This window comes from Nomascus leucogenys, chromosome 17 (genome assembly GCF_006542625.1).
Source record: "Nomascus leucogenys isolate Asia chromosome 17, Asia_NLE_v1, whole genome shotgun sequence".
In the NCBI taxonomy this organism is placed as follows: Eukaryota; Metazoa; Chordata; class Mammalia; order Primates; family Hylobatidae; genus Nomascus; species Nomascus leucogenys.
This window is the reverse complement of record NC_044397.1, coordinates 19,190,709-19,214,664: the sequence shown is the minus strand read 5'-3', so window position 1 is coordinate 19,214,664 and position 23,956 is coordinate 19,190,709. Positions and strand designations below refer to the sequence as shown.

At 36.1% G+C, this 23,956-nt stretch overlaps 1 protein-coding gene across 12 annotated transcripts in view; it reads left to right on the top strand.

Moving 5' to 3' along the window:
* Positions 1-23,956, top strand: part of PKP4 (plakophilin 4) — a 228,263-nt gene that overhangs the window by 144,962 nt on the left and 59,345 nt on the right. For 10 of the 12 annotated variants that reach the window (XM_012496518.2, XM_003266146.3, XM_030797014.1 and 7 more), the window contains 3 exons: positions 4,924-4,958; positions 22,964-23,095; positions 23,205-23,395. Coding sequence is in view for 11 of the 12 variants with exons in the window: in XM_003266146.3 (XP_003266194.1) it covers positions 4,924-4,958; positions 22,964-23,095; positions 23,205-23,395 (358 nt within the window). In the remaining variant the exon portion in view is untranslated. The remainder of the gene's footprint in view (positions 1-4,923; positions 4,959-22,963; positions 23,096-23,204; positions 23,396-23,956) is intronic. The other 2 variants (XM_012496517.2, XM_030797016.1) reach the window with 1 other exon arrangement.

Here is a 23,956-nt window from a genome sequence, read left to right as displayed (position 1 = left end):
TCACTCTGTTGCCCAGGCTGGAGTGTGGTGGCATGATCACAGCTCACTGCAGCCTTACTTGCCTTGAGCCTTGCTCTCAGGCTCAGGCAATCTTCCCACCTCAGCCTCCCAAGTAGCTGAGACTAAAGGCGCATGTCACCATGCCCGGCTATTTTTTTTTTTAAACTTTTTTGTAAAGATAGGGTCTCACTTTGTTGCCCCGGCTGGTCTCAAACACCTGGGCTAAGCAATTCTCCCACCTTAGCCTCCCAGAGTGGTGGGATTACAGGCATGAGCCACTGTGCCAAGCCTGATTTTTTTAAATAAAGCAGTAAATTTTGCAATTTGACCATATTCTAATTTCAGGCTAAGAACTGGTTCTTTTTCAGGAAGGAGTAACCCTTGGATCTTGTCCTAATTCAATATGTCTTGCTAAGAGACTAGTAACAGTAGCTTGTGTATACTTTTGATAAAATGAGCCCTACCTAGACCTGAAAGAAGGTGAGGGAAATGGCATGGCAGAATTACCATGTGGCTCCATCCAGTTCTCTATTGTCCCCTCTCCTAGCGTTTACGTACTGGTATCCACTAAAGCAGGCTTGCTCACATCAGACAGAGGAACCAGGAGAAAATTGGGTACCAACTTAAGTAAAACATTTTTTAAAAATATTTCTGTTATTATAGAAGGTGATACAAAGTGAAGGTAAACTTTAGAGCATTCTGTTTCATGGGTATATAAACAAGTTATGTGGTACCTGCATGTGCCATTCTAGAATTTGAGTAATTCTGAAAGAATTTCCAGACTCTATTCCTGCATGTTCTACCCTAAAAATAGCAGTGGAAGTGTGAAACAGTATGGTGTGTGAGGCAACTGCAAGCAGTTAGAAATGCTTCAAATGTAGGTTTGTGTGGGAAAGGGCACACTAGGAGGAGCCAGGTGGTGCAGGGCCTTCTGTGCTATCTGAGATGTTTGCATTTTATCCTGTATGGATCTGTTGTGCATTAGCAGCAGAAGAATGACATCAGAGGTGAGTGAAAAAAATCACAGTAGTAGCAGCATGGAAGAGAGCCTGGCAGGATGAGAAATTAAAGCCAGGAAGACCAGTTAGGAGAGAGACTGAAAGAATGACCCAGCTAAAAGAAGATAAGAGGATAAAGGCCAGAACAGTGTCAGTGGTAGTAGAGATGAATTCAAAATGAGTGATAGCCATGTGTCAGATACTGCCTTAGGCTCTGGCCATTGTCTGTAAACGAGGCCGTCTCCCATACCCTCATGGAGGTTACACACTAGTGGGAAGAACAAACAGTAAAATTACTCCCTGCTGTTCAGTTAGAGTGACTGAAGGTGAGAATCACTAAACAGGAGTCAGTTTAGAGGGAAATAATTTTAATACGTTGAATCTGAGCTGTGTTATATATCCAGTATGCAGTTGGAAATAGTCTACAGTTATGAGTCTTGGGCCCTTTTTAGAGGGTTAGTTTGTCTTTGTTAGTTTTAGGATAACATCAGTCAGGACTTTTGGTTGCAAACAATAGAATCTTCTCTGGCTTATGTAAGCAGAAAAGCAACTTTTTAAGAGCTATTGGGTGTCAACTCATGGAGTCTCTAGGAAGGCCAGGGAGCCAGAATCTGAATCTGGGTTTCCAGGAGCAGTGCCTACTGCCACCACTGTATCTACCACAAATGCTCAGGATCACCCTATCTCCACATGTGGCTTTTTGTGGACTCTCTCTCACTGGCCCGCCCTCTGGCTGCAGGGGATTATGAGCAGGTAATTTTCTGACTCCTAATATGGGAAACAGCAAAATAAGGAGAGTTTTCAAAGATGTTGCACAGCCATCAATGTCCAACAAAGATATTTTTGCCTCCATTTGCATCTGAATGAAAAAAATTAATTTCAGGAGTGTGTGGAATTTTATAGTGATCTACAGTATATTTTCATGTAATATTATGATGAAGGCACATTGTCTTCCTGTAAACAAAACTGATTTTTCGCATTAAAATGAACCATTTTGTTAATTTGGTAATAAATTTGCTTTTGATTGATGTTCACTATCTGACTGGACGGCCCCAAGGTTATTAGTGGATTTCATTCTAAATGATTGTTATTAAGTTATTAACATATTAAATTATGAATATATCTTCCCATTGAAACAAAGTTATCATGGGTGACTCAGTTCCTGTATGTATTTTAAAATGTGTTTCACATTCCAGTGGAAGCTCCTAGAACGCAAGCTGCTTGGCATCTTCAGAAGAGAAGTGAAAGGGAACCGGGATGGAGTCATTTGTGGGCACAGTGCCTACAGACACATTGTAGACATTCAATAAAAGTTGGGGAAGTGTTTCTAGGAATAGATGGTTGGAGGGAGAGGAGGAAATAAGCCTATGTTTCTAACATGAAGCTGCCTGTGATTGTTCTAATAAACATGAGTTTGTTAGAACAATTGCATTCGGTGGTTTAAAACAGCATTTCAAAATTCCATCTGTTTTGTTGTCCAATCCCTGAGTCCCAAAGTAGTGAACAATTTGAGAGTCGTTTGAAGTGAGTAATTCAAAAAGAAAATAGGCTGTTATGAATAACATATAATGACCAGTTATTTCTCAGAATTATAGAAGTTTGTGTGAAAGTAGTTGGGCTGAATAGATGATCTTCAATGTATACCGTGGAACTTTTTATTTATTTTTAATTTTCATTATTAGGTTGTTTTTCTAATGATTTATATAATGTACCTTAAATGGAGGAGGGAATATTATTGAGGCTTCCCATTGCCTTCACCTATTATATTTTGGTAACCAAAGGTCCTTTCAGCAGCAAAAATGCTGTTTGCTTGATTGTTACACAACGAGGCTACTACAACTTCCTACCTAGACTCAGGGAGAATAAGTTGACCTGCTTATACTAGGTAATACCTGGTAATTTATATAATCCTGACCTTTCAAAACATTAAAGAACTTGATTTTTTCACAATTTAATTAAGCATCTGCTGTGTGCCTGGCAAATGCTAGGCACTTGGTATAAAGAGATGAGCAAAACAACCATAGCCCTTGCCCCATTTGAGCAATTAGCTGGAATTATATTCTGTGACTTACAATTTTGAGGATAAAAAGTCTTGTATTTCATTAAAGTTGATCTAAGTTTCAAACTCAGAAGATAAAACTTTCTTAATATTCCCGAGAAACTTGAGGTATACTAAACATTTCTGGATGGCAGTTTGATTTACCATGTATTTTAATATTGACATAAAATATGATCCTTTTGAGGAAACAGTTGGGTAATATCAATCTCAGTGCTTAGAAAACTAATTTAGATAATAGAATTAAATAACAAAAACAGATTGAGGAGAAATTGAAATTCAGTGTGCAGAACCACTTTTGGAGTCACAAGACAGTGATGGCCTATGCTTAGGAGCAAGACAAATGTCTCATTACTGATATTTGACCAAGTTTTCACTTTTTCCTATCAGTCCATTTTGAAATCAGCTAAGAGTGTTTCAGATAAAGGAACATCACAGAGCCCTGGAGGAGATTAGCATTAACTGATTGACTCCACTTGCTGGGAGAAGGTCCCCCTGCTTGCAGTTCGTTCAAAGTCCTGGAATGTGAACTACTGCACCTGTGATGGAGAAAAGGCAAATCACACACAAAATTGAAGTTCAGGGAGTTTCTGTGGAATCTAGGGTTTTCAACCAGCAAGTTTCATAACCACATAATGACTTGGGGAAAGTATCCAGGGGGTAATAAGAACTTGAAATCTCAGAAATACAGCACTAAAAGGACGATTCTTCCCCCGCTCCAAGTGCTTTATTTTACAGAATGTTTCCTTAAGCCCAGAGTCACACTCCTTTTTCTATAAATTTAATAAGCACTCAAAAATACCATGAATATATGTCCTTTTTCTGGTTTTTTAAAAGGAAAAAAGATACAAATGATTAAAAAGAAAAAAATGTAATGGCTGTACTCATGGATATAACTGCTAGCACATTGGTTTTTATTTTTCTAGACTTCTAGTCATATTGTCTATGTGTCTGTGTGTGTTTAATGCAAAAATGGGATCACAAGCTGTTCTGCCAGGTAGCACAGTGATAAAGTGCACGAGTTTGGAATCTGACCAGGAGTCCTGGGTGTGGTTCCAGCTCTTCGAGTTACCAGCATATGTTTCTTTGTCTGTAAGATAACAATAAGGGTGTACCTATTCACAAGATTGTGATAAATAACATAAAGGAGATCATACGAGAAACGCTTCATCTAGCAGTTAATAAATGCTTAGTAATCCATTCTGTTGTTCCTGTATTCTGCTGCACTGTCCCCGTAACACCATGATTTCCTGTTTTGATTGGGGCAAGAGAGGTGGCAAGCGGGGAGGCACTGATATGTTTTTATTCACAAATTTTTTAAATGCACACTCTAATAACCAAGGAAAATACATAGCTGTCACTTTATCCTGGCTTATAGGACCTTATATTTTTGATATGAAGTTCTGTGTTTTAAATTTTATAAGGCAATATGCAATTCAAAAGTGGCCTCAGTAATTTTTGTCTCTGTTCTAATTGCCACTTTTGAAAATACGCAAAATAAACTGTTTAACAGCCTTTTTGGTTCCTTTTCATATATATGATACATATGTAGTTTTCATATTATCACGAAAAAACTGTAGTACATCATGTAAGTACTGTGAATATCATACAGTTCTGCTGTCTTGTCTTCTTCAAGTAGAATTTTATGTCATTTTATAATTTGCCTTAATTTCCAAATAGAAACAGTTTTTGTCCCAATTTTAAATACTATCTAAAAATTAACTTAGATAAGTTTAAATTTTATTTAAGGTTTTTATGCTTTTGTATAATTTAATATGGAAATTAAATGTTAATATGCAAAACAGGTCCTAAGCTAAATTTTATGACAAAATAAATAAATGTTTCGTTTTTTTCCTTCTTTTTCTTTAGCTCAACTGAAAAGTCATTTCCTTGGAGATCAACAGGTATGGTTTTTATTATATAAAAGTTATGTTTGATAAACACAAATTACATGATAAACTTACTATCTCTTGGTGAAATAAGCCAAGCAAAGCCTTTAATAGTGACAATATTGAGCTACGTTGCTTTGGAATAGTAGTTCTTAATATGCTTAAGTTTTTAGTATAATTGAGTAAATTTGTGTATGTCAACTGTAATGAAAAAGCATTGAACAGCAGCATTTTTAATATCTACCCCATATCTGAAAGTTTCCATTTCCATCATAAGAAAACACAGGGCTGACTTCAAAAAAGTTATTATATAATCAAGAAAGCTGCTAATTATACAAGTTGGGTCTTTCACTGTGTTTAGCATACTCAGAGAAAAGTTGCTTGAAGTTTTCATTTTTTTAATGTATCCACATGTAGAATATCTAGTAGCTTCTAACATAATGTGGTAGCTTTTCATGTAGTCTCTCTATCTTTTCTTTTTAACCTAAATTAACCACGTAGGGTGAATTACATTAAGGAGACTGTCTGCCACTTACACAAATCGTTGATGTCTTCATACTCAGCCTTCACTCAATAAATGTTTATTGAGTATTCACATAATGTACCGGGTGCCGTGCACATTGCTGGGCAGAGTGATGGGCATAACACACACTTGTCCCTGTCCCCTTCCCCCATGGAGCTTACATTGTAAGCAGTAATGTGAACAATGTTGTAACGCTGGAATAGGCATTGACATGTAAATACTTTGGCCCTTTTCAAACAAGAATTGAGGAAGACTTAGATGACCAAATGCCCAGTATCTGAGTTTATCTAAACCTGGTGCCAGGATTCTGGTGTTCCTTATAGCGCATACATGGCACTTGGCTGTCATACAAAGAAGTTCTTTCCCCCAGAAAAATAGTGTTAACTCAAACTGTTGATGAGGCAGAAACATGTGAAAAGCTACCTAACAATAAGACTTCTAAACAACAGTTTAACACAAGGCAAGACACACCATGAAATAATATGTGGTTAACTGCCAGGTAAGTATTGTGTGGGAAATACTGATATAAGTAGACAACCCACATCTGAGATGGCAGAGGAGATGGTCCTGCAGCCTTGGGCTTGATGGGCGGCTCTGGAGAGGGCATTGTCACTGGGCAAGAGAAGAGACAACACAAGTGTCACGGGAAGGGAACATTTAAAACTGGTTTGGGAGGTGATAAGACGTGCAAAGGCTAAAAGGCTGAATTGGCTGAAATTACAGAGATCTGTAAGTTCCAGGGACTTTATACTCTCTCCATGGTCATGGGGAGACACTGAAAATCCTTGAAGCAAAATGTCATATTATTTGAACATTTCTCAGAAGAAACAGCAGGCTGTGAACTGGTGGGAGGAAAAATTAGTGACAAGATAGACCAATTGAAAGCTTATTGCAGAATCTGGCGTGTGAGATCATCTAGGCAATTCATAAGGATTTAGAGGCTGGTGTGGTTGTCAGGTGGGTAGGCAATAACTGTGAGGTTTTGCGTTTGGGAGGATGGTACAGTTAATTAGGAGTGTCAAAATGGAGAGCCAGTTTTAGTGTGGGTGCTCTGGACCACAGTGTGAGATGTGTTGGATTTGAGATGATTAAAGGGCAGCAAGTGACACCACTCAATAAGCATTTAGAAATGTGATTACTAGAGAAAGCCTTTATTCAAATGTGAAGAAAACACTTCTGATAAACCAATAGGTCCATGAATATTAATACTTTATTATGTGGCTCAGACATGTGGGCCAGAGTGCTGTGGATAAGGGACAACTGAGTTAGAGAAAGCATGCCTGAAACCTAGGAGAGCAGCCTATGCCAGGAGAAAGCTGCTGCTGCTTATTCTTGGGAGGTAATGAGAGAATGATCTGAAATCTGACCAAGGCGGACAGAGGGAGTCAGGTGAGATGCGGTGTTATTTCCCCCACTTTGTCACAGGATTTAAGGTCGTTACTGAGAGCTGGAGCCATGTCTGCTCTGTTCAGTGAAGTATTCCAAGGGCCTTGTGGATGGTAGACCCTAGGTAATTCACCACCTGAGCGAATGAGTACTGCATACATGAATGAATAGTAAATGCCGCTTTACACGTCCCAGGAATATTTCGTGTGCATATATTAGCTTCACAACCAAATTCTAAGCTCTTGCAAAGTGTCTCTTTTTTCTCTCCTACTTCATGCCTAGAAAATGCCCAACCTTTAGAAGGTATTAAAAGTATACCTAATGAGAAAATGAGGTGAATATTTTCACTTAGTAACAAAATCTATATTTTGAAAAAATATATACACAAGGAAGTTATGTTTTTAAAAATGACAAGAACTATTTTTGATTCATAACTTGACTCACAATGCCTTAAAACCTTTATAGCCTAACAGGACGTTAGTACGGTATTTCAGGTTTGTCTTTTTTATGGCGAATTTGGCACACATGCATGTGAACTTAATTTTTTTTTGTTTCTCTTAACAGCCTTTTCTTTCTTTATGTATAATATACAAATTTCTTTATTATAATAGCTTTATTGAGAGATAATTCATACTATATAGTTTACCCATTTTAAGAATACTCTTAAATTTTTTTTAGTATATTCTGAGTTGTGCATCTGTCACCACAATTTTAGAACATTTTCATCATCCCTAAAAGAAACCATGTGCCAGTTAGCAGTCACGCCATTTTACCCCCAAACTTACCAGTCTTAGGCAACCACTAATCTATTCTACTTTCTTTCCTTATGGATTTGCCTATTCTAGACATTTCAGTTGAATAGAATCATACATGTGGTCCTTGTGGCTTGTTCCTTTCACTTGGCATGATTTTTTCAAGGTTCATCCTTATCGTAGCATGTAACAGTAGTTTATTCCTTTTTATGGCTGAATAATATTTATTCATTCATCAGTTGGTGGACATTTAGGTCTTCCTACTTTTGGCTATTATGAATAATGCTTTTATGACCATTTGTATAAAAGTTTTGAATATATGTTTTCAATTCTCTGAAGTATAAACCTATTAGTGGAATTGCTAGGTCACATGGTAACTCTGTGTTTAACCCGTTAAGCAACTACCAGATTATTTTCCAGAGTGGCTGTACCATTTAACATTTCCACTAGTTAAAAATAACAGTTCTGCAGGAGAATGGCATGAACCCGAGAGGCAGAGCCTGCAGTGAGCGGAGATAGCACCACTGCACTCCAGCCTGGGTGACAGAGCGAGACTCCATCTCAAAAAAAAGATAATAATAACAGTTCTGATTTCTCCACATCCTCTCAAACACATGTTATTATCTTTTTGATTATAGCCGTCCTAGTGGGTGTGAAGTAATATCTCATTGTGGTTTTGAGTTAAATTTCCCTGACGGCTAATACTCCTTTTTTGGGGGGAGAGGAAGTTAATTTTTAGTTTTAGTTATTCAGGCAGTGGTGAATAATACAGAGCTTGTTGTATTTTAACCTTACCAACTGCCTTCATCTCAACTTTCTTTTTTACTTTGTAAATATAATTTTTCTTCTGATTCTAAATGTAATATATACTCATCAAAAGATATTTGGAAAATATTTAAAAAGTGGATAAAATTACTTACAATCAAGCTCATCACTTAGCCTTTCTGTGCATTTGTGTGTTACATACAGTTTTTTTACTTTTTGACAGAAATGGGGAACATACTGTATATGCAGTTACATTTGCCAGTTTTTTTCATGTAATACAAAATTCTTCAAATTCATCTTTAAGACTGCATAATTAATTTCTGAAATAAATAAACACTTGTCTAGCATGTAATTGTTAATGTTTAAAGCAAACATCCTTGCCCTCTTAAGAACTTCAGGTTTAATGAAGGTGAACTATAGTGGAGATGTATAACTATATTCACTTACAGTTGGGGGATAGGGGAATTCTATAAGGGAAAATCATAAGTATATACATATTTACCCATATCTCTAGTATCGGACATTCAGGTTTTTTCTTATTTTTTACTATTTTAAATAACAGTGTGGTAACCATCCCTGTATATAAAATTGTATTGGCACCTTTGATTTGCCTTAGGCTAGAATTTCAGGAAGAAAATTATTTAAAGTACGTGAATATTTTAATGCTTTTGCTATATGTAACCAAGTTGCTTTCCTGAAAGATTGTATTAATTTTCCCTCTCTCCGGGTGTATGGGATTGATCTTCTCATATTGCTACATTAGTGTCATCATTCGTATTTCTAATTATCTAGAGAATATAGAAGTACAATATAGATTGCTCTTTTCTTTTCTATTGGAGAATTAGTGTTTGATGGATAAGAGTTCTTTGTAACCCAAGGATAATAGGTGTATTTATTAGCCGGGGTTCAGCTGGGAAAACAGAACTCATACCAGGTAGTTCAACATATGGAATTTGATACAGAAAATGTACAGTTATGAAAGTGTGGGTTGGAATATTTGAGTGATTAAATGGGATGATGAAGCACCCAAGAGATTATGATACCAGGAAGCTGCTATCATCCCTAGGACTGCAGAGGCAACGGGGTAGGTAGGTGGTTTTGTCAGCGTCCTAGAGCTGGAGCAGTGGGAGGGGCTTCGGACGGAGAGATTTCCAGCATTAGGTGGAACCAGGAGGGAGATGCCACCCCTGCCAGAAATATTGCTTAAAACAGAGCCAGAGAACTACCCTGATTTCCCCATGCAGTTTTTCTCCTAACCCTCACCAGTCTGTACACTGGCTGAACTGAGCTGGAGAGGGCAGTTGTAGATTTTTAATTACCAAAAGCCAAGCAGACACTGCATATAATCATGTGTTGATTTACAGTCTAGAGAGAATGAGTTTAGATTATGAAGATGCATTATAGTGGATGAAATACCAATGGCCTTGGCATCTTTTCTACCCCTCCCCCATTGCTTAAGTCATTTGACTGCCATCTTCAGGGTTTTTATCATGGCCAAGTAACAAATATAAGAGTACAAAAAAATAGAAAAAACCAATACGACCTATTTGATAGCATAACAGGGTGACTATAGTGAGTAATTTAATTGTACATTTCAAAATAACAAAAGTGTGATTAGATTGTTTATAACGCAAAGGATAAATGCTTAAGGGGATAGATACACTATTCTCCATGATGTGATTATTATGCATTGCATGCCTGTATCAAAACACTTAATATACCTTATAAACATATATACCTTCAATGTACCCACAAAAATTTAAAATTAAAAAATTAAGAGAAAACCATATATACTATTATGTGCTTAGTATTTTCCCTTAAATTAAAGTTTTCAAATCTATTTTTTACTTTTCTAGTAGGCTGTGCAGTCAGCTGTTAAATATAAATATATATATAGTACACAAATGTATTAAATGATTTAAATTGAATACATAATAATTAAATGTTGTCCAAATAGCTCCTCAAGTACTCAAGTACTTTAGTGTTAGGCAGATACTAATTCAGTGGCTAATCGCCCCTCACCACAGGTGTGTTCATAATTCACACTTAATAACTGCATAGTTCCTTATTTTTCTCAGAGCACACTCTTGCCTAAAACTCATATTAAAGCCTAGTAGGTACATTTACTAATGTTTTTTCCTTTGAGGAGAAGGAGGAAGGATATTAACTTCTAAACACAGCAATCACAACTGGTATTTACTTTCTAATATTTTAACTGTATAATGTTGTGGTTTTTCTTAAGTTTACACACTTTTCAGCCATATTTATGACATTTAAATTGTAGCCATGGCAATAAGCTGTAGTTAGAAGAGTAGAAAATTGAAAATTTATGAATAAAGTAGTAAAATCTTATTTTCTTTTCCTTTTTTTTTTTTTTTTCTTGAGACGGAGTCTTGCTCTGTTGCCAGAACCAAAGTTCAGTGGCGCCATCTTGGCTCTCACTGCAATGGCCGCCTCCTGGGTGCAAGAGATTCTCCTCTCTCTGCCTCCCGAGTAGCTGGGATTACAAGCGTGCACCACCATGCCCAGCTAATTTTTGTATTTTTTTTTTTTTTATTACAGACAGGGTTTTGCCATATTGGCCAGGCTGGACTTGAATTCCTAACCTCGGGTGATCCGCCCAACTCTGCCTCCCAAAGTGCTGGGATTACAGGCATGAGCCACTGCGCTGGCCCATATTTCCTTTTCTAGTAACTGTAGATGCTATTTATAACTTTGAGTATATACTACTAACTGGGATAAAACAGCAGTGTTGCTGCTGCTTTTTCTATAAATTTTGACAATTGTTTTTTTCTTTGCTGCTTTGACTGCAAAGATACTGAAGATAGTATGAAAATCATCTATCTTAGAATTAGGCCGTCCTACTCAGAATAAACGAGGAGTGGCTTAAATGTGAAAAATATTTAAAAGACCTTCAGTCCACTTAGTCTGTGGCTGGGTCTTGACAAAAGCAACATCTTTATTCGTTTTTTGGTTTCCTATACAAAATTTCACAAAAGGATTTAGGATTGAAGGTCCTCATTTATCCTCATTTATTTTTATACTTGGCATGTTTACTTGCAGACACTTTCTCTACCTTTTCTCTTAAGTTTTACAAATTTGACTTGAAAAGCTTAGCTCTTTAAAAGCCTTTCAGCAATAGGTGGATTGTTAGAGATGCAATGGTTTGATCACTGCTTAGGAGCGATCCCTGCCTACTCAGGTATTTTCAGGATGTTATATTCTGTTGAAATGTGGTAAACTAGAACCAGCCTTTGAATTGGATTTTTAAATAGCTAACCTACTGCAGCATCATTTTCTAATGAAGAGCTTAGGATGCCCTAGGCAGAAAAGATTTTCATTTCACTTTCATTTCATTCGATTCAGGAGACTCTAGCTTGCTTGTTTGTGTGTTTATTGTTGGGGGGCGGGGGGCGGAAATTAAGGAGGGTAGGACATTTGAAAACAAAAAGTCCAAGTTTCTGAAGTATGGGAGCTGAGAGAGATACTACCCAAAGAACGAGGAAGAGCTGCCCATTCTGCCAAACATTTTTATTTTCTCAGGTCTTTAAACTTCTTCCCTAGAAGTCATAAAGTTGTTTTGGAGCATTTATGCTTTATTATTATCTTGATTATTGCCCTTTCTCTTCATTATTCTGTACTCTTTAGCTTACCAGTGTTACATATTTGCATTCTAAAAATATAAATGCACATCTTTTGTGTTTTTTTATGAGGAGCAGTTTATGTTTCAGCTTTGTCTTTTCTTGCATGTCTTATAACCTTGTGTATTCTGCTAAAACAGTTCCGAGGGAATGTTATGTTAGTGCTCCCTTCTGTTTCCATAATATTAGTGTGTCAGTTTTTCCATTGTTCACTGCTTCACATCTCTAAATATACAATCTCTGTGTGCCATCAAAATTTGAGGTAGCTTGTAAAAATATATATAATACAATAAAAAATAAACATCAAAATCGCAGAAAATATATACTAGAATAATAGGTAAAGGGTGATGAAAGTGAGAAACATATATAATCATAATTCTTCATGAGTGAAAATACTATACAGAATCTTTTTCTTTAGATCCTTTGAATGTACCTCTTTTTTAAGAAAAACACCAACTCAATAAAAATAGCTATACACAGTATATGCTACCCATCAGAAAGAATCTATAGGTTGAAGCCATGGATTGAAGTTTTTTTGTCAAAACAGTCATTGGTTGTTACTTAGGTCCCCCAGTCACATTCCGTGAAGTGAATTTTGCTACAAGTCACAATATCACAGTTTTTCTGTTTGAGAGAAAAAAAAATTACTAGAGTTTAGGTGGTTGCCAACTTGAGTAGATCTGTGTAAAATGCAAGGGAGGAGAATCGGCCTCAGAATCCAGCCTCCCTCCGCCCCAGCTCTTCCTAGCACATTAGACCAGGAGCAGCCCGTCTTACAGGGCTGGAATGTGCTGCTCTGTCCCCACCAGCCAGCCAGCCACGCTCATTCTTTTTAACACTGCTGTGTTCCTAGAAAAAGAAAGTGTTCGAGAAATTGATGGATGTTACGTAGGTGATAAAGAATTGGTACTCATGCGTAAGAAATTAGAGGCCAAAAAAGATTGGAATCTCTACCAAAACAACAAGTGAGAGAAATTTTCTGGTTGACTCAGAAGGCACTGAGGGGTTAATAGATTCGGATGAACAAGAGAGAAAATAGTAACAATTCTATGCAGTTAGGAGTTTTGACGTTTGGCAGTGAATATGGAAGGGAAGAAAAAAGACCATAGTCAAATAGGAAGTTTAAAACTGATTCTATAACTTCACAGTGCTACATTCATTTATTGTGTAACAGGTATTGAAGTGGTATGATTTTAACATACTATTCGTTTAAATCATTACTGTGTGAAATACTGGCATTAGTTAACATTTACTACTAAATTTAAGACTGTAGGAGCTAGGCTGTGCATTTTGTTTGTGTATTTAAATTTTGTTTCTAAAATGTATGGATATAAGTTTCTTCCACTGGGATGAGCTTTAAAAAATAAAAATAAAAAACCATCAATACTGAAGATAAATGACAAATAAGAAAGTAGTCCTAAGTCAATTTATCTTTTCTTTTTTCCTCCATCTGGTGCAAATAATTTACAACACAAAAATTCATCGGCACATCATGAGATAAGAAGTTGACTTAAATTGAAACACTTTATGCCTCAGTAGAAATGTACTGAATTTATAAAGGAGATACAGTAGGAAGTGAGTGTTGTATTGTACATGTTCATAAACAAAATATTAGATCAGCAATCATGTATAAAGGACTTATTGAGGATTTTGGATGCCATCATTTATTATAGCCATAAACTTTACAAATGACAAAACTTTATCATATATTTCTTCCTGTTTCTCTTCTAAATATAAGGATGATAAGAATTTCTTTTAAAATCAGCTGTAGAGTCCAAGTTTCTCTCCCTTATTTTCTACAGGCCCATTTTAGCCACACAGTCTTGACTGCCTTCTTACCAACTGCAGTGCTATAGCTTCCTGATTGCCACTATAAAAGCTCTTCTCAACTTACTGTTTTAAGATGAAAATAAGATATGCTTCTTTAAAAAAAAAAAAAGTCTTGAAGAGTCTGAGTAAAAGGTAGAAATTTCCTTCTTTCCAACACATTCCCATACCATGACCAGCACACCTACAGAACTGCACACAGACACACACACACACACACACACACACACACACACACAACGTATAGGAAAAAATCTGGAATAATGAAACACCCCAGACTGTTAACTGTGTTTGTATGTATGTCTAAGTATCCACACACATTTGAGTTGTTTGTTTTGGTTTAACACAAATGAAGATACACTCCACATTATTCTGTGACTTTTAAGTTTTTCCCCTAACATTACAAAGTAATGGATGTGTTTCTGTGTCAGTATATAAAGCCCTATTTCTTTTTAATGGCTAAATAGTATCCATCGTTTGAAAATTTATATAACCAGTTTCTTGTCAGTGGACATTTTGTTTTTTCCAGTTTTGTACTTTGACAGACAATGGCGAAGATTCTTTCTGCACGTGTATGAGTGTCTCTGATAGGATTTCTGTAACTGAAACTTCCTGGACAAGGGTGTATACATTTTAATTTTGACAAATATTGTGAATTTGCCCACCAGAAAGCTTAACAATTTGTGCTGCTACTAATAGCACCTGGTAGTCCTATCTATACTTACTATGTTACCAGAGTACAGGAATGTAAATCTTCATGATTATTTAAAATTTTAATAAGTTACTAGGCTTTAACAAAAACATTTGTTTCAAATTTCTCTATATCATAAAACTTAGGAACAGATTGAACAAAGTAAGATAATTTTTAAATATCATTATTAACTATTCATTAAATCATAACACTCCATGGAAACTTGAGCATATCCCTGACCATCATGTTAATTTACTCATTCTCATGGAGATTGGAGATCAGCATGACCTTAGAATTTAGTAAAAGTGTCATACTGTTTCCTGTCAGTTTGGCTTTCTTCTGTCTTCATAGCTGGCTCAAAATGATCAGATACATTTTTCTGTCATGAAAAATGCAACAACCACTACCAAATCAAGCAAAAAACAAACTTTTAAAAAGTCACCATTGGATATAATTGTGGGTGCCAACATCTCACTCCAGAGGTTCCTACACACTGCTGCACTTCAGAGTCACTGCGGAGCTACTAAAATCTTGACGCCCAGGCATCACCCCCACACAATTTAGTTCAAAAGTCTCAGTTGGGAACCAGGTGTCAGTGGGGTTTGACGAGTCCCCAGGTGACTCCAGTGTGCACAGTTTGAGAACCACTGCTTTATTCTAAAACCTAGTCATTAAAGAGAAGAATTAGAAATTTATCCTGCCTGTCCTGTTCATATTTCAGGATAAGTAAATAATCCTAGCTATTAGGTAAAATATTCCGAAAGAATTCCTGCTGATAAATGTAGAAAGAATAACAAAATTAGAAAAATCACTAGTTTGCAAGCCCTAATGAAATAATTCAAGCAAAGATTGTCAATGGATGCTAAAACCTCTTAAGTTCCCAACCCTAACTGCACAGTAGAATCAACCTGGGAGTTTTTTAAAATTCCAGTATTCAGAATACAGCTTAGACTGATTGAATTGGAATCTCTGAGTGTGGGACTTGGACAGCAGTTAATGTTAAAATTCCAGCCAATTTTCAACCCAGGTGATTGCATTGTGCAACCAAGTTTGAGGACCATTGTATTAGGAGACAGGTTGGTGGTAAACTTGACAGGATTAGGCTGCCACTACCTGCATTGCCTGATAGATCTTAGCAACCCTGAAAGTTGTAATATGAAAGGTGTGATGTACATGGCACCATTCATAAAGTAGGCTACCCACAAAGGCTTGACTCGAAAGCTTTTAGCTGTAACCTTCTGCTTAAAGAAATAGTGTATTTAGAGGAATAAGTAAATGACATGAGAAAGCCATCAGATAAATTCAGGATGTGGAACAACTTAAAAGTGTATTGCTGCAGTTTCCTCAGTGCATCAAAAACATGAAAATGAAGGAATGGGTGCTCCTTTCTAAATTGAAGGACTTAAATAACAATTGTACTCAAATGCAATGAGTAAACCTTATTTCAGCTTAACGAGTACAAGGCAACTGAAGAAACACATTTCCAAGACATCTGAAAAATTTGAATTTGAACTCACTATATGGCATTATGGAATAATTATGGTTTTATGAAGTCCTTATTTTATAGAGATACAAACGGAAGTATTTAGAGTTGAAATGATCCGATGTAAGAGATTCGTTTTGAAATTCTGTAACAAAGGAAAAAGATAATGGAAAAAAGTGTGCATAAAGTAGAACTTTTATATATGTTTAAAACTTTATAAAAAAATTAAATACAAATGCTTTAAACAAAAGTTTTGAAATGTCAAGGTAAAAATGGTGTGTTGGAGTGACATGGTAAAGCCAGCAAAATCTTGACCATATTCTGAAGGTCAGCCCTGACATAAATGGTATGAAGAAACCAACTATAAAATGGATGCATGAGTTTCCCAGCCAGTGGATATTATTTAATTTGTAGTTTCCACATATTTGGGATTTTATTAAATGAATTTTTATTGAACAAATTACCTGTATTATACAGAAGATCAGCCTTTCAAGTTTAGAACCATAGATGTCTCAATATATTTATCATGGGCCACCACCAAATAAGAATATTAGATTTTGCCTTAGCAAACATACATCTAAATATTCCAAAGCCACTTATGCATGATATATGAACAGATCCCCAAAAGCACATTATATGAAAATCAAGTATCCGGTTTTAGCCTTTAATATTTTATGTTTGATATAAACATGCCAAATATTTAAACTTTCTCATGCTTTTAGTGATATGTGAAGAAATGTGCTACTATCTAAAATAAAATAGAAGTTGTCAAGTCTGAAAAACCTTCTTTTTCTATTACTACCTCCTCAAAACACAGAGCCTTCATTCCTCAATTTACAACTGTTGCTTTGGGAAACATCTGAAAGCCACCCTCTATAATTTCACATTTCATTCTTATGACAAAGTTAGTCTGCATGTGGCTTTATCTTAGTATATTTTACCAAAAAAAAAAAAATAATAACTAACTAATGGAAAAATATAGAAGATCTTATTTCAAAAGAATCGTTTCTTTCTTTTTGATAGTGAATATCATCCTTTATAGGTTTGTGTTTTTAAGAAGGTTTTTTTGGTTTTTAACAAAAGGAATCTTATTTTGTATCTCCCACTGACAGATATTCACATTTCTATATTTGGTAACATTTTTTTTTCCCAAAGAGAATAAAAAGTGTCTTTGAAAAATATTTTAGGGTGATTTTTGAGCACTTAATTGTATTTTCCATAAGCTGACTTTTTACATCACAACGAATCCCTTACTTATCCCTTTTTCAGCTTTCCTAGATAGGAAGCAAGAGCCCCTCAGCCATTTATGAAGCCTGTTAAACTCAGTATTGGGCAATTTATGTCTTGTTCATTTCATTTTGTATTTGTAATTCTTAATTTCTTGGTTTTTTTCTTGTTTTCCTTTTATAGGTATAAAGTATATATTTTTATGGTGGGTGTGCCATCTGTATTTTAGTTAGTATCCAGACTAAAAATACTTAACACTCATTTTTATATGACTATTTGTTGAAATTTCTCTTCAGTTTATTTTTTGTAAAATTTATTTTTAATGGTTTTATATTCTTGGACAGAATTTATATATGACCAGGAGATCTCTTTTAGTTTAGCCATTGTGGAAATCACTATGATACCAGTTTATGCATTCACAAAATTTGCTTATACAATAGATTTGAATCCAGGCAGTCAAGCTTTACAGTGAATTTCAAGGCAGATTAGTTGATGCTTAAAGCAGAGTTTAAAGTGAAGTAGAAGATACTTCGTTAATGGTTTCCATTTTCCAAGGCCTTTTATACAACACTTTTTAGACGGGTAAAATTTTTAGAGCCATTGCCTTATTAATATTGATAAGATAATATAAATATGCACAAGACCCAAGAATCTAGAAATACTCAAGAACCAGACCAGAAATAGTTTCAAGAAACATGGTCTTTCTGCCTTTCCTTATGTCTTTACTTTCATTAAAATCCAACTTTTAAATGATATTCTATGTATATAGTAGCTTATATTTGAATCAACAAACTCCAAGTATGTGTAATATTCTTAAAATATCTGTCAACTTGTATTTTCTCCTGTGGAGGAAGGAATACTATTGGTGCTTCATGTTCCCGTCACCCTGAAACAACGTTTCTCACTCTGAAACAAGGTTTCCCAGTGACCTCATTCCCTCTGATGATAAGCATACCTGCTATAGAAATAAATCTTGTAGTCACAGAAGGTACTAAAGAGGAGAAATCCTTTTGGTGCCGCTACCTATGTTCTCTTCCAGAATTTGGCTTTACTTTTTTGCCATAGGAGGCACTGGACAATTTCTGCACCTCTGTGGAAAGTAGACTCCTTCGTAAGCCTGTGATCCTACAGGAAAGGAGAGCCCCGTGACCAGACAGGAAGTTGAGTCCATGTAACACAACAGTTTCTACTCATTTTTTCCACAAAATGTTACCCCTCTGGGTATGACAGCCTAACCCCAGCTCACAAGCCAGAGAGTTGGAAAAAACCGTCAAGGAGAGTATCATCTGCCTTAACCTCAGGTGCTACTGCTGTCCCAAGAGTCCTGCCAAAACTCAACGCTACACTATCTTTTATGTAAGGGCAAACCCCTAAACACCATAGCAACTCAGAACAGACTCAAACAAGGAGAACCTGTCATGAGGTTCCAGTGTGCTGGACTATGAAAGACTAGTCACAGGGTTGTCGATACTAAAAATCTCCTTACTGATCTCTTGGTTCCTGTTTCCATGGTGATTTTACATACACTACAGACCTTGCTTGTTTCATACAGCAAGACATAGATTAACAAAGCAGAACCATTTTAATAATTTCAGGTTCATTAGAGAGGCCTTAGACTCTTACTAAGCATGTCTTCATGCACACACTGTATATTTGGGGATGTACATTACAAAAAAAGATAAAGTATCTCACTTTGTATTCCATCTTTTACCATGAGCTTAATAAGGTGGATAATATACCAGATTTTCATAGCCCTACAGTGTTATTGTCCCTTACCCGCTAGTATTTTTTATAGATGCAACGTAACACTTTTTCTAATTATATAGTTTTAAATATTAAAGCACTCAAATGAAATGTAATAGACAAGAAGATCCATGATTCCAATAATTTTGCAGTCTTAGGCACAAATGGAGATTTCATTCCACCTTGAAGTTTGTTCAATTTCTGTATTTTTAGACATACATTTTCTTCGAAGATGCTAATTTGATGTTTGAAAGGTCCCCATAGTATACTTCTGGTGTCCCAGAAAACATGTTTGTGAATTTTTTTTTTTAAACCAACACATGTTCTTCAGTACACTGATTAAAAGTAACATTCACATGCTGTTTGCCATTTTTACTTAGAAAAATGTCTCCTGATTTCTTATTCTAATTGTGCTAAATTTTAATATTCCAACTATTTAATTATAGGTTACAGCATTCATCATGAAATGGTTAACTGCACACTATATGCCTCTTCTCTAGTGAATTTGACTAGTGTCTTTCATTCCACATAGCAGAGGTTTTTAAAATTCATTCATCTTAAAGTAAGATTGTTTAAATAATACATAATTGGTAAATGTGAACCTTACCATACTACAGTGAGGAATACTTTACCCAGTAAAATTAGAAGATGTGTCTTCTGTTTACCTGAGATATGATGTCTGTGCATATATAGGTTTATGCATGTATATAGATAATTTGTGGATTACAAGTTTTCAAAGAAAATAGTAAAACTATTTTGAAAACCATTTAAATTTCTTTTCATAAATCAGAATAGATTTCAGGATACTTTGATCTCTGCAACTATTCTTCATTATCATTGGGCTCTACTAAGGAAAAAGAAAAATAACTGAATGGCTGAGCACAATGGCTCACGCCTGTAATCCCAGCACTTTGGGAGGCCAAGGTGGGCGGATCACTTAGGGTCAAGAGTTTGAGACCAGCCTGGCCAACATGGTGAAACCCCATCTTTACTAAAAATACAGAAATTAGTCGGGCATGGTGGAACACACCTGTAATCCCAGCTCCTCAGGAGGCTGAGGCACGAGAATCACTTGAGCCCAGGAGGCAGAGGTTGCAGTGAGCCAAGATCATGCCACTGCATTCCAGCCTATAGAGACTCTGTCTCAAAAAAAAGAAAAAATAACTGAAGACCTTATTTATAGTATAGAAGTTGATTCTTTTATAGTTCATATTAAATAAATCTTTTATTAACTCTTAGTTTTATATTTACTTAAAGATAGGTCACAAAACCTAAGTCCTATCCTTTAAACCCAGTTACTTAGATTTTCAAATTAGATCCTGGGTACCTGAGAATTTTGTATTTTAGTGTTCTAGTTAGCATCTTAGTGTCCTTTTCTGGATTCTGTTTTCTAGGGCATTGCATTAAAAAATATATGAAACACAGTCAGGTCATAATATTTAAAAGGAATATGGCTGTTATATTACTTTTGGAATAATTTTGTATTGTTTGAGATACTACTTTCATGAAGTTTTATACTACTTTCATGAAGTTTTATACTACTTTCATGAAGTTTTATTAGGGCAACCAGTATGGAATCACATATCTCATGATTTGTGCTTTCTCTAAGGTTATTTATGTTAAATAGCTTCTCATAAGGAAGAGTTTAAATGAGCAAGATTGTTACATGGTTTCTGAGAATATGTTTCATTGAGTGAAAAGACACAATTGCTGAGCTGCAGTTTTTAGGGTACATGTTTCTCTTTTTCTGTTTTTTTTTAAGCTCTCAATAGCTTTTTTTAAAAAGTGGGTGGGCAGCTTACATAAAATTCTAATGGTTTTGGTTTCCATGGTGAAAAATGTTGAGACCCTGACACTACATGCCACCTAGTGTTTCTAAGCCAAAAGCTTTAATATATTGGTGTCCCAGATTTTACCTTCTATTTAACTAAAGCTGAGAACTATCTGAACGTCTTTTTCTTTTCCAAGACATTACATTTTTCCATGTATGTGAAGCCTTGAGGCTACCACAGTGGTACTTTTTATCTGTAGTTTGTTGCTAGTTTGTATTTGCTTTCCCAGGGTTCTGTCCTTGATGGAACAAAGGTTGACCACTGCAGAGCTCTGATTTCAGGCCGGCACCTGTGCAGCTATTCCCAGCTATTCCAATTCCTTAGTATCTTACTTAGTCCTTAGCAAAACTCCTTTGAGAATTACTATATAAGAATGTTTACAACTCTGGAAACTCATGATAGAAGATGTACAAATGAAGCAGAGCACTTTCTGGTATTGTCAGCCTGACAGTGACTTAGCTCATGTTTCAACGTGTACCAGGGAAACCATATACACTCTTTAATCTTTGTTGAAATTCCAAACTGAAGCAATCAGAACTGTCACAGAATTCTACCACATAGAAGCATTGTGTCAAATAATATAACAGGAGACAGGTCGTTAAAAACCTATACTAAGAATGTCAGCTAATCTTTCCAGAGGCTAGGAAACAAAACCTTGAATTGAATCTGACATCAAGTTAAAGGTTTAGAATGCAGTGGGATTTCCCACTTCTCCCTTAAACCTTGTATTCACCTTCTAAAGCAGCTTAATCAGCAGTCCCTAAGAACTTTGCTTTACATAGCCAAACTTCATTGAATACGGTAAGGTAAAGCCACAATGCAATGCCAGGCATGAGGAGTCAGCACTCAGTAAAAGGAAGCTGCTGTTGTTACTGGGAATTTGCTTGTTCAACTGAGCACCCACTGAGTACTCTGCATCATCCTAGACACTGAGGATATAACAAACCAGATAAAAGTCTGTCTGCCCTCGTGGAGCTTATATTCTAGTGGGGAGAAATGGTGATAAGCGCTATACAGAAAGAGAAAGCTGGCCTCCTGCGGTAAATGGATGCTACTTAGATGTTACTTCCTTTAGGAAAATTTTCCTAAGCTCTATCCTCCCAGACACACACACACACGCGCACACACACACCCCTTATCTTGTCTCATAACTGCATAGGGCCTGGCGTGTAATAAAGCCCAGAGGGAGACAGGGAGGGAGGAAAGGAGGTAGACATTTAAATCCTTAGGATTGTATGTTAAACTCAGAATGTGATAAGAACTTAATTATCTTTGAAGTGAAAGTGAAGTAGCATTTCTGAAAAAAAGTTTGTTAATAATATAAGGGTTAAATGCGAGGAAGGAATGGCTTGTATTGAAGTCCATCAGAAAATGGGAAAATATATTTTGAAGATATTAGAGAAAGAAGGACATACGGGAATCGAATTGGAAAGAGGCAGCATGATCTACACCACCTAAGTTTACGGCATAAAAAACAGAAGTTTGAATGGGGTTTGTTTTTTTCAAGTTCAAGATGGCAAATGGTACTGTTAAATTAAAGCAGATAATGGAAGAGATGGGTTTGGCTGGAAGAAACTGATTAGGTTAGACTTGCCCATATTCCTTTAAAAAAGGCTAAAGGGATAAAATAAGCAGATGAACAAGAAAATTTTCATTGCTTGCAATTCTAAAACTTTGTATAGAGTTCCTTCGACTGTAGGTGACATGAAATATAAAATGTGCTCTACCTTCAGAGGCTTCATCACCAAGCTCAATAATATGAACGTTGTGTAAGTTTACATTTTTAATTGTTTGGAAGATGGAGGACCCTTCTTGAAATACTTGGTCTCCATTCTCAGTCTTTTAATCTCTTGGAGGAAGGTGTCTGAGAGATCAATTTTCCAAGGGGAACAGGATCAGTTTTCAGATTTTGATTTAATATTGAGACTTACAACAAACAACATTTATGAAATTCAGCAAAATATATTGATGAAGTGTAAGTATATGGAACACATTCATATAGTTAAGAGTCAGATGTGCTGTGTAAGCTGAAAATATAGCCTTGTATTAGCATATAGATTCTAAGATTCTGTTGACAAATATTTGACCTTTTTTAGCAAGTTTTTATGTAATGTTATTATATTTAGCTGATTAAACTTTTCTTGTTACAGATGTGCCAAATACTGGTGTAAGCAAACCTAGAGTTTCTGACGCTGTGCATCCCAACAACTATCTCATCAGGACAGAGCCAGAACAAGGAACCCTCTATTCACCAGAACAGACGTCTCTCCATGAAAGTGAGGGTCTGTTGTGTTATCTTTTAAGTACTGGATTTGCTTTTAAGATTTTATTCTTGAAAGCGAGTGTCAGAAGTGTATATAATAAAGATATTTCTTGGTTTCATTCTTACAGGATCATTGGGTAACTCAAGAAGTTCAACACAAATGAATTCTTATTCTGACAGCGGATACCAGGAAGCAGGGAGTTTCCACAACAGCCAGAACGTGAGCAAGGCAGACAACAGACAGCAGCATTCATTCATAGGATCAACTAACAACCATGTGGTGAGGAATTCAAGAGCTGAAGGACAAACACTGGTTCAGGTAAGCCAAACACATCAAGATCTCTGCAAAGAAATACCTTCTGGCCGGGCGCAGTGGCTCACGCCTGTAATCCTAGCATTTTGGGAGGCCGAGGCAGGTGGATCACCTGAGGTCAGGAGTTCAAGACCAGCCTGACCAACATGGTGAAACCTTGTCTCTACTAAAAATACAAAAATTAGCCGGGCGTGGTGGCGGGCGCCTGTAATCTCAGCTACTCGGGAGGCTGAGGCAGGAGAATCACTTGAGCCCAGGAGGCAGAGCTTGCGGTGAGCCAAGATCGCACCACTGCACTCCAGCCTGGGCGACAGAGCGAGACTCCGTCTCAAAACAAAAAACGAAAAAAGGAAAAAAAAAGAAATACCCTCCTAGTTGAATATCTGTTATAGATATTTCTTACTAGAAATCAATATGTACAATTTTTATAGAATGGATAAAATAGTAAAATCATTTTATTCTATTTGAGATACGATGTTAAATATGTTTGTTTCTATGAGTTAGCTCCCATTGATGAATTCTGATAAGTTTCTGGATACAGTAGAGTAATTCTTCTGGAAACAACAA